Source organism: Macaca nemestrina, chromosome X, assembly GCF_043159975.1.
Source record: "Macaca nemestrina isolate mMacNem1 chromosome X, mMacNem.hap1, whole genome shotgun sequence".
Lineage (NCBI taxonomy): Eukaryota > Metazoa > Chordata > Mammalia > Primates > Cercopithecidae > Macaca > Macaca nemestrina.
The window spans coordinates 109,220,433-109,231,789 of record NC_092145.1 but is presented as its reverse complement, the minus strand read 5'-3'; the positions used below and the strand labels follow the sequence as shown (position 1 = coordinate 109,231,789).

Sequence of the window (11,357 nt, the reverse complement as noted above, 5' to 3'; positions counted from 1 at the left end):
TGTGTGGTAGGAACTATGCCACCCTGTGAAGATGCCATGGAAAATGAATCAGACTTCTGGCCTTCAGGTATCCCATGGCTGCCTTTCTATGGCATTTGGTACCGATCTGGTGCCAGATTCTGCCTATGGCATCTAGTACCTATATGGTGCCGAAACAAATGGCAACTACTGGAAAAGCTGCAGAATGTAAAGAGAATGTTTTCCCTATCAGTGTCATTTTCACAGGATTAATTAATTCAACAACTATTCAGTAGTGCCCTTCTGGTTGTATCAGAGAGTGTGGATGGTGGATTTACAAAGACCAACAACACATGGCCCTTTCCCTCACAAGTCTCCCATCTAGCACAGGAGACAAGCACATTCATTACATGCACAGGTATTTTCTGAGTGACTCCAATGTATGCTCAGCAGAGATTAGATCTGGGCTGCTTGGGATATACCAGTGAGCAAGAGACAAAGATCCCTACCATTGGGAGCTAATACTCTAGCAAGAGCCATTATCAGCTGGAGAGAGAACAGCAATAATCATCAATAAGTAATTAAATAGTCCATTCGATGCAAAATGCTATAATAGAAAGGACACTTGGGCCAAGGAAAAGAGGATCTGGGGTATCAGTGACAGGGTGGCAAGGAAGGGTGGGTTTAGCAGTCCATCATAAGGTGGCCTTGGTAGGCCTCATCCAGAAGGTGAGAAGTGATCAAGGCCTCGAGGTGGGTGAGGAAGTTATCCTTGTAGACAAGGGAGAGGAGCATTTCAGACAGAGGGAATGGCTAGAGCAAAGGCCCCGAGGAGGGAAGGAGCCTGCCTGACACAACCCAGAAGCTGCAGAGTCCAGGTCCGCTAGAGATGTGTGGCCCATGGGGAGTGGTAGGGACAATGTTGAGGAGGAAATGGGCCAGATGTTGTAGGGCCTTGTAGGTTTTGGAAGCATTTAGCATTTTACTCTGATGCGTAAACACAGGGCCACTAGAAAGGGTTTGCTTTCTGAATTAGAAGTCTGCAGTGTAGAGTGAAGGGAAAAGGAGGGTGACAGCAGTGAGGCAGGATCGGGTAGTGAGCAAATAAGTGGGAGAAATCAAGGTGTGCTGCATCTTTATGAGGGGGGCAGCACTCACCTGGACTTCACAATTCCATGGATCACTGGGGCCACATCCATGACCTGTGCACATCTATACCATTACTCACAAAATCACAAAAGTAGCAGTTCTGTGTGCATCCCGTCATTTGTCCAGGAAACAAAACAATGAGGGAGGTTATTTTGTATACCATTCATTTTGTATTTAAGATATTTCTAGGGAACTAGCTAGTACAGACCCAAAATGAAACCACCTTTGTGTTTGAACAAGAGTGTCCTAGGCACATGAAGGAAGAAACAATTGTGGAACATATGAAGGTTGATGTGAAAGACACAACTTACCCCACCTTCCCCGGTCCTAGGTTCATTCATATTTCATTTAATATCACTATTAAATAGTTAACAGGTAAAATAACAACTATCCTTTGTGATCCATGTATATTCTGTCATCACTTCTCATTCAATCAATATGTTTTAAATCCCTACTGGACACCAGATCCCAGGTACTGTGTTGACTCAGAAGGGAACAGACATGTTTCAGGTTGGTTCCCAGTCCTCAAATTTCTCACAAGATTGCAGACAGATCATTGCAGAGCTCCTTAATTAGAGCTACAACAGAATTAAAGTCAAGGAAGCCTGGAAAAACAGACGGGGGTACCTTAATCCCAGTGTAAAGGATGGGCCAGCACATGGTCAGGAACGCTTTCTTGGGAGAGGTGAAGTTCTGAGTACGTAATTATCCCCCTTTTCACCTGAGAAATATTAAGGTCAAAGATATTAACTCACCTAAGGCTGCATAGCTACGGAGAGAGCAGGATTTAAATTTTAGTTCATTTGCATTTTAAAACACCATTTTTTTTTTCTCATGGACTACTATCAAAATCACTTCCCCTGACTCTGCTTCTGTTAAGTATTCTGAAAGTTTCTCAGGTATACTGCAGTCCCTCTCCTGACAGCTGGGTCCAGCTGTGAGTACAGTCAGGCTCTGAGAAGGTCTTTAACATTCCCAAACCCAGGTAACAGCTGTTTCTACAGAGCTCCTCTCTTAGGACTGTACTCCACTTAAAACTCAGTTAGAAATGTCACCTTCCATGGCTTTCTCACTAAGTAAAGCAGCCAACTTCCCTGGGGATGCTTCTACTATTCCTGTCAATTGCCCAACTGCCTGCCCCTTCCTAATTCTGAAAAAAAGGTAGAAATGTGTATCTTAGACTTGTTGGTTTCAGGGTAGATCCTCTCCGCTTTCATCCTAGGGATTCTGGAAATTTACATGGAAGCTCCATTCTCTTGGGTGCCTGGATCTTCTAGGCAGAAAAAAGCTAGAAAGGAGGAAGGCCATACCAAAAGGAATCACATGCACTGTCTATGTCAACACCTCTCAACATAAGGGAAACGTGCCATAGTGAATGCAAGACGATTACCCCCGGACTCAGACAGACCAGGGTGTGGATCCCAGCTCCGCCACTTCCAGGCTTGCTCACTGTAACCCATCTCAGCCTGCTAATCTATTCAAGGGGATTTTGACACTTTTCAGGTTTGTTTGCACAAAATTTTAAGTGCATATAAGAAATCAGACCATCCATAAATCAACATCATGGCCTAGTGTGATGACAGCATAGAATGTCTTCTTTTCTGTATCACTTCATTGCATTTTATCTTGCAGGGGAAATCAAAGCCTCAAACCGTGAAGTAACATGTGGAGGTGACACAACTATTATTTGCTGGGAGTGAAAGAGGTACTCACATGCTCTTTTCATATATTGTTGAGAAGAAGAACATAATGATGGAAGATACCTTTCACTGGAGTCAGTGAATCTTAACTACTGAATACCTTACCCAAGAGGTCAATGCTGAATATCATCAACAAAGGCCGCAACAACCATAGCTGTGGAAAAGAATCCTTCTATAAGACATGTTGATTTTGTGAGTGTGCAGGGTATGGAGACATGAAGCCTTAAACTCGAATACAAACTCCACTCTAAGTTCTCATTTTTTCTTCTGTAAAACGGACATATGAACTGCCTCCCTCCCTAAGAGTTAATGGGATAACAGTTAACAGGATGCAGGGCATAACACAGGACCTCTCACAGGGACTGTACTCAACACATGTTAGATGTCTTAACTTCATCCCTTTCTTTCTGACTCCAGGGAAAGTGAAATGCCAGCATCTTTAAGTAGACGTTACATTTCTACAGCGAACAATGTTGTCTTTCTCTGATTGCTTTTGGTTGATTTTTATGGATGCTGTCAATGGTTGGAGCAGCTAGTTTTTAATGCATAACAAAGCACCCCCAAATTTTATGCTTTAAACAGTAAACTATTTTATTCACAATTCTGCAGGTCAATAATTTCACCTGGTCTCATCTGAGTGGGTGTTTTTTTTTTTTCTTTTTGCTGTTCATGGCTAGGCTTAGTTATGCATCTTCAGGTAGTGCCCTCTTATAACCTAAGTAGTTCTGCTTGTGGGCGAATGATCTAGGATGGCCTCACCCATATGTTGGGCAATGGTGTCACTGTCACCTGGGGTGAAAGGGAAGAATCTGCCACGGCTATCTCATCATCCAGGTAGCCCGGCCAGCCTTCCTCACATTGCTATCACAATGCTTCAAGAGCAAAAAGAGAGGAGACACCTCAGTGTTCAAGCACCTTTCAGTTCTCTGCTGGCTTCTGTTCACATTTGTCACTGTCCCACTGGACACAACACATTACATGGCCAAGACCAGAGACAACAAGTGTGGAAGGAGATACAGGCATCCATGAACAAATTGCAGTTTCACTGTAACAGTCTACTACAGTGATTTCTGAATTACACTGTTCATCACTGGAGAAATACGTAAATATGTAAAACCAGACAGTGGAATGCTATTCTCTTAAAAACGATTTTTACTCTTGTTACAAAAGTCTTAGCTTTTCTTGCCCTATTACTATACTGTAGATGAATAATAAAGTTATTAGACCATTCTTGCATTGCTATAAAGAAATACCTGAGACTGGGTAATTTATAAAGAAAAGAGGTTTAATTGGCTCATGGTTCTGCAGGTTTTACAGGAATCATGGTGCCAACAGCTGCTCAGCTTCTGAGGTGGCCTTAGGAAGCTTACAACGGTGGCAGAAGGCAGAGAGGGAGCAGGTGCATCACATACCAAAAGCATGAGCAAGACAGGGGAAGGTGCCACACACTTTTAAGTGACCAGATCTTGTGAGCACTCACTATCACACAGACAGCACCAAGCCATGAAGGACCCATCCTCATGATCCAAACATCTCCCACCAGGCCCCACTTCCACCATTGGGGATTATAATTTAACATGAGATTTGGGCGAGGACAAATATCCAAACTATATCAACTATGAAAGTTTGGGGAAAAGGTAATTTAAAAATTCCCTTGGTATTGTATTAACTCTGTTTTAAGTTGTGGATCTCCATATCCAGACTTTTCCAGTAGGGTTTCAGTCTGTGCCTCTTTCCATGTTATAATATCCTATTCCTCTTCCCTGCCACAAATATTTCCCCAGAAAAGACCTACTACTGCACAGGCACAGTGTGATGTAGAACTGAGCTAATAGACTAGAAAATGGCACTTCTTTCTTGTGAGACAAAGGAGATAGTACCTGGCAATTGTGAAGCAGCCCTGCCCTGTGGCCAGAGCCTGGATTGGCCCCTCTCACCCCAGACACCCCACTAGTCTGCTAGTTTTGCTAGAGTGTCTTGTGATTCATTCAAATCATGTTTCAAAGCTCTGAGTAGAAGTTGAACCACTTTGTACTACTAAGTCCTAACCATATTTTTAGGACCCCTTGGTATTTTGTTTGTTTTGTGGTGGTTGATAGTACACTTTGGGAGGCCAAGGCAGGCGGATGGCGAAGTTAGGAGTTCAAGAGCAGCCTGACCAACATGGTGAAACCCATCTCTTCTAAAAATGCAAAAATTAGCCAGGTGTGGTGGCGAGCACCTGTAATCCCAGCTACTCAGGAGGCTGAGGCAGGAGAATCGCTTGAACCCGGGAGGCTAAGGTTGCAGTGAGCCGAGATCGCGCCACTGCACTCCAACCTGTCCAACCTGACAGAGCGACAGAGAGAGACTCTGTCTCAAACAATAAAATAATAAAATAAAATAAAATCGTGACATAGGACGGTATCTCCACATGCATGGTTTCCCAAACCCCAAGTGATGCTTATCAAAGAGAAAGAGAAGGGTGGAGTGTGTGGAGAATAGGAGAATGTCTTTGGGCTTTAACGCAGGACTACTAGATGGGTGGTGCTCTGGTCTTTAAGGTGTATGTGCATCGAAGTGCAAATGGCTGCAGCAAGGAGGCGAGGAGTGTACCCATGAGGAAACTGAGGCGCAGGGAGGTCAGGCAGGTTGTGAACAGGGGTTTAAGAAAAGCATTAAATTACTGGCTGCACCAAGATGCTCTGCAAGGTGGGAACCTGTTGAAATTAGACTGTATCATGTGACTCAGCAAAGATGCCCGGCTACTCTGCCAAGAATCCCGTGTGTTGTTCTGACAACACCAGGGCCCAGGTCCCATGAGTAAGCCAGAATGGTTGATAGTGGGGGAGGATGATGATAGTGGGGGAGGATAGTGGGGGAGGCTGCCTTTGCCCCTGTCATGTGTAAAACAACTGCGTGTGGGTTTCCTGCAGCGCAGTGGGGAGGGAGAGGAGAAACGTCCTGCCGAGCCACCGTGCCTTTGGGTCAAAGGCACACGTGGAGACAGTCTTGGCCAAAGTCACAATGTGGTGAAACGTCCTGCCGAGCCACCGTGCCTTTGGGTCAAAGGCACACGTGGAGGCAGTCTTGGCGAAAGTCACAATGCGGTGTATTTCGCTTTGCGCCAAGGAGGTTCCCGGTCCCAGAAGTGCGAAGCGCCTGCGCAGTGGGCCCGAGGATTCGCGCGCTGTGGGAGCCAGGAGACCCCCACTCCCGCCCCTCACCCGTCGCCCCCCGCCCTCGCCCCTGCCCCTCGCCCATTGCCCTCCTCTGCGAACACGCACATGAACGGGAGCGTGCACTCGCCCGAGAATGCGCTTCACCTCGCAGAAGCGGGTGGGCTCTGTGGAGAGTCGCGGGTTCGGACTGGCTGACTGACACGCCTCGCTGCCCCCGCCTCCACCCGCGCCCCGCCCAGCTTCATCTCTCCCCTCCCAGGGCTCGCAGGCAGACGGAGGCTCCTCTCTCTCCCCGCCCCTCGCCTCGGCCCTTTCTCTTCCCAGCACCTCGGCTGCTCCCCTGCAGCAGCAGCAGCAGCAGCAGCAGCAGCAGCAGCGGGGTCAGCGGCCCACACAGCAGGGAGCAGCGAGAGGAGGCTGCCTCGAGGATGAAGTGCAAACCCAACCAGACGCGGACCTACGACCCCGAGGGGTTCAAGAAGCGGGCGGCGTGCCTGTGCTTCCGGAGCGAGCGCGAGGACGAGGTCCTGTTAGTGAGTAGCAGCCGGTACCCAGACCGCTGGATCGTGCCGGGCGGGGGCATGGAGCCCGAGGAGGAGCCGGGCGGTGCGGCGGTCCGAGAGGTGTACGAAGAGGCGGGAGTCAAGGGGAAGTTAGGCCGGCTCCTGGGCGTCTTCGAACAGAACCAGGACCCCAAGCACAGAACGTACGTGTATGTACTGACTGTCACGGAGCTGCTGGAGGATTGGGAAGATTCGGTTAGCATTGGGAGGAAGCGAGAGTGGTTCAAAGTCGACGATGCCATCAAGGTTCTCCAGTGCCACAAGCCCGTGCATGCCGAATATCTGGAGAAATTAAAGCTGGGCGGTTCCCCAACCAATGGAAACTCCATGGCCCCATCCTCGCCAGATAGCGATCCCTAGTATGTACTGCTCGCGCCCACACAGACTTCTGTTTGTCTGCCTCGCTTAAAATGCATCCCGCCTGGAGCACCTCCTGTGCCATGTGCAGTCTCACGGGGAGGAGGGAGGCTTTTGTTTCCTTGGCAGACCTTCTGAATCACGCTTGCAAACTGTTGCCAGGCCCTGTTTTCAGTTTGCACGTTTTTCAGATGCTTTCCAAATCGCTTCTTGGTTACACTGTAAAATATTTCGGGGAAGCCTATGCCGCTTGGGGTTTTAGGTGCCTTAACTGTTCACCCTGCTTTTGGGGGCTGTTTGGGGGGGGCGAGGGGTGGGTGGGGAGCGTGTGGGGAGTGTGTGTGTGTCTGCCTGTGCGCCCTGTGATGTTTTTGGTTTTACATTTCACACATAGTCGTGGGTGAGCGTGCGTGCGCATTTTTGATACCAGCCTTGTGGTTTGTTTGGTAGTGGAGGCCTTTGAAGTCTGACCAGCTTGGTTGTGTGGGCATCTTTTAGTATTTTTTTCCCTTGAGTTGTTTTCTCCTTCACAGCGTTCGCCCTTGTCAGGGAGCCTTTCTGTGGTGGGAGTTGGTTTAAAAAATCAGTTTTGAATTTGTAAAAACATTAGGAAATTCTACATCTTGTGCTCTTTCTGCACTCGACAGTCACTTTAGCCTCAGAAATGGGATCTCATTTGCCCCTTTCAGAAATTTCTTTTTCTATTTCTATGTGGATCATTTGGTTTTCAAAAAATTTTCACAAGTAATTTTTCACTGCTGGCTTCAAATCGCTATTTCCCATGTAGATTAACCTTATTGAATAGATGCTGCTGGGGATCTGCTAGCCAAGCACATCTTACCAGAAAAACTGTATTCACAGAATTTGATTTCCCATGCTCAACTTCCAACTCCCATTGCCCCTTACTGGATACCGTAGAAGAACCATGGTTCTCTGGATTTAAGTTTGTTTTTGAAAGAAAGTGGTCTCCCTCCCATATTTGAATGTAGTGACATTCCGCTTAAGCCTCCCTGACTCTCAGTAACCACAGGAATGGAATCTTTTATGGCGATTACATCCCAGCTGAGTTAGTTGTAGTGATGTTCAGCTGGTACAGAGTTGTCAAACTATTAGGATACCTGAACAACCTCTCAATGATAGAGAGTAATTGTTTTGTCTCACAGGACAACCTTTTCTGGGTGCCAAATTAAAAGCTCTCACGTTTGCCTCAATACTTGCTTAAAGTCAGGAATCCCATCTAGAATACCTAAATCTCTCTTCTGGACCTTCCTCTGTTCCCCCATCCATGTCTGAAATTAGGTAGAAGGAAAGCCTACTTTGTGAAAAGGGTATTCAAATGAAAAGATCATTCCTAATTTCTAGAGCAACCTAGACTACGTCATATCTCTTAAACATTATTGACAGGTATTTGGGGTTCCTTTTTTTTTTTTTTTTTTTTTGAGACGGAGTCTTGTTCTATGGGTCACTGTTATGCACTTTCTATTAAGAAATTTTGGGTTTCGCTATGTAAATTCAAGGTTCCTCTTCTAGATCTCATCTCCCGTGACAGTTGAGGAAAAGCCTAGTTTTTGAAGAGAGTATGGGTGGGGGCGGGGGGCCGGGCTTGGTGGCTCACACCTGTAATCCCAGCACTTTGGAAGGCCGAGGCGGGCAGATCACCAAGTCAGGAGATCGAGACCAGCCTGGCCAGCCTGGTGAAACCCCGTCTCTACTAAAAATACAAAAACTAGCTGGGCATGGTGGTGCGCACCTGTAATCCCAGGTACTCGGGAGGCTGAGGTAGGATAATCGCTTGATCTCGGGAGGTGGAGGTTGCAGCAAGCCGAGATCGCCCCACTGCACTCCAGTATGGGCGCTCGTCTCAAAAAAAAAAAAAAAAAAAAAAAAAAGACTGACTTTCCCCTCGTGCCCCACTGGACAAGTACCTACTTTTTCTTATTCTAAAAAAATTTTGAAGATGACATGTTGGAGTAAAGGTAAGTTTGGTTGCTTGATACAGAATTTGCTGCTCTGGATGGTTAACATATTTTCTAAGAAACCTATGTTCTGTTGATCAGGTCACCTTTGAAAGAAGTAACCCTGAAAGGGGTGAAAGGTGGCTATAAATATTTTTAAGTCCTGTATATAGTTTCATTTGACAGAATCATTGTAAAGATTTCAACATTTTTGTATTTAGAAAATCGATAAAAATTGAAGTGTGTATATGTAAGAGCTTGTAAAGAAACAGCAACATTAGAGGGCCCTTGTGGGATAGATGCTTTAAAGGGCTCTGATGCTGGAGCTGCTCCTTGTCTCACTTGCCTTTAAGTGGAGTTCAATTGTAAGAAAAAGCATTTCTTCCCTCCATAGTTGTTGACTGGGAAAAGGGAGGTTAGAGCTTACAGTACTAACAGCTGGCCAGAGTTTTCTTTTTCAGAGTTCCTTTTGTGGAAGCACCAGTCAAAACAAATATTCTCAGCACCATTCTCGCATTGCAATCATCTTTCTGAATGACTGTTGGCATATTAGAATATGAACTTTTCGAGGACTAGGACCCAGACTGAATCCTCCCCCATATCCTCAGAGTCTAGAACAGTGCCTGGAATTTGGAGATATTTGTCATTGATCCACAGATTAGAAATGTCTACTACAAGTGTATTCCCGATTTCTCAGCTTCATAATGTACCTGGAACAATCTGTTATTCCCTCAGGCTCTCATCTGGCCTCACAGGGAAACTGCATTGGATAATTCACTGGAGGCTTTTCCAATTCAAAATGGTTGATGAGCCATAGTAGGAGCTCAATAAATATTTGTTGATTAGAGGAATTGATGAACCAATAAAACCCTATTAATAAGATTTTTTTTTTAGGTGAATGGCATAGATGTTGTTCAGATTTACTTTGAAAGGATCAAGTATGTGAATGGATGAATGGAATTGTGAAGCACAGATGAGCTCTTTCGCACTCCAAGGACACAGCTCATCCTATGCTTTTGGACACTTCTTCCCTGTTTATTACAATGACTATTCTCCAGGTTGTTGCACTACCGCTGTATCTGTACAGAATTCTAACTTGGCACCTGTGGCCTTTTTTGTGCTTTTATGATTATGTGTCTGTATTTCCCACCAGATTATATGCCCTTGAATCCAAGGAACTTGTTTCCTTAGTCTTTTTTATATATCTAGCATATAAGATATTGCTTAGAATATGGTAGACATCACTGAAGATTCGTTTAAATAGTTCATATTTTGTAATGATACTGAATGGTTAAACAATCCCTTTCTAATCTGTCTAGCATATATGTGACTTTTGTTTATCAAGTGTCACACAACTGCTTCAAGGCAGCTGTGAGATACTAGAAAGCAAAAATTCTTACTCCTATGTCTGTGTCATCCCAGACATGTGCCTCCAGATGGCAGTATTCTACACCATCTATAAAATATATTTGCAAAGCCAGGCACAGTGTTAAGCATCTGCCTCAGGAGGCTGAGGCAGAAGAATAGCTTGAGCCCAGGAGCTTTAGTCTAGCCTGAGCAATATAATGAGACTCCGTCTCTTAAAATATTTGCCAAAACATTGAACCTAAATTTGACCACGCCCCTAGAAATAATTCCTAATTTTTAGAAAATAGGGCAGAGAAACATTATTTTACACCATGGAGATGAGATCAGCAGAATCCAGACTATAAGAAACTACAGGACACATGACTCAGTTTCTTCTGTAAATAACTTGCAAGGATGAAAGAGATGGAGGATGAACCTATAGATTTAAAGAGACTTAAGAGACATATTAACCAATTGTATGGATCTTATTTGAATTGTGATTTGACCGAACTGTAAAACAAATACATTTATGAGACAATCGGGGTAATTTGAACATTGGTGGGGTATTTGGTATTAGGATAATGGTTTTATCATTATGTTAGAAAGAAGGGTCCTCATCTACATTCTCAAACATTTGTGGCTGATATGATATGATTCTTGGAATTTGCTTCAAAATAGTAAATCTGGATGTTAAGTGCATTGCAAAGATTGATGAAACAAAATTGGCCTTGATAATTGTTGAAGCTGGGTGATGGCTAAAATGAGGTTCATTATATATGTTCATCTCTATTTTTGTATGTTTGGCATTTTCCGTAATAAAGTTTATAAAAGTAATTACTGGAGTTCTTCTTATTAAGCCTAATATATAAGGTAGAAAAAAAGGAAAACATTTAGATTGTTTAAAAAAGGTTGGCTGTGGCATACTGCTTCTGGCCCAAGAGGTCAAATGCCCAAAAAGAGAAGGGAGAAATACCCTGGAGTGGCTAGACCCTTGCTGTAGACCAATGTTAGCAGTTTTTTCCTTTAATTTGGCCCATTGAAATAGGAAAAGCTAAAATCTTATTTATTCAAACTGGAAAGTAAGAATGGATTCTTATATGCTGGTGAGCAGGGGTTTTGATAACACCTACATACCAGTTCATACAAATGTGAAAAATCAAAGAGGTG

The 11,357-nt window shown here is 44.7% G+C and overlaps 1 protein-coding gene across 1 annotated transcript; it reads left to right on the top strand.

Moving 5' to 3' along the window:
* The first annotated feature begins 6,212 nt into the window (after positions 1-6,212).
* Positions 6,213-11,024, top strand: LOC105493951 (nudix hydrolase 10). Its single transcript, XM_011761999.3, has 2 exons — positions 6,213-6,890; positions 9,738-11,024. Coding segments are annotated over exons 1-2 (495 nt in total). The 5' UTR covers positions 6,213-6,396; the 3' UTR covers positions 9,739-11,024.
* The last annotated feature ends 333 nt before the right edge of the window (positions 11,025-11,357 follow it).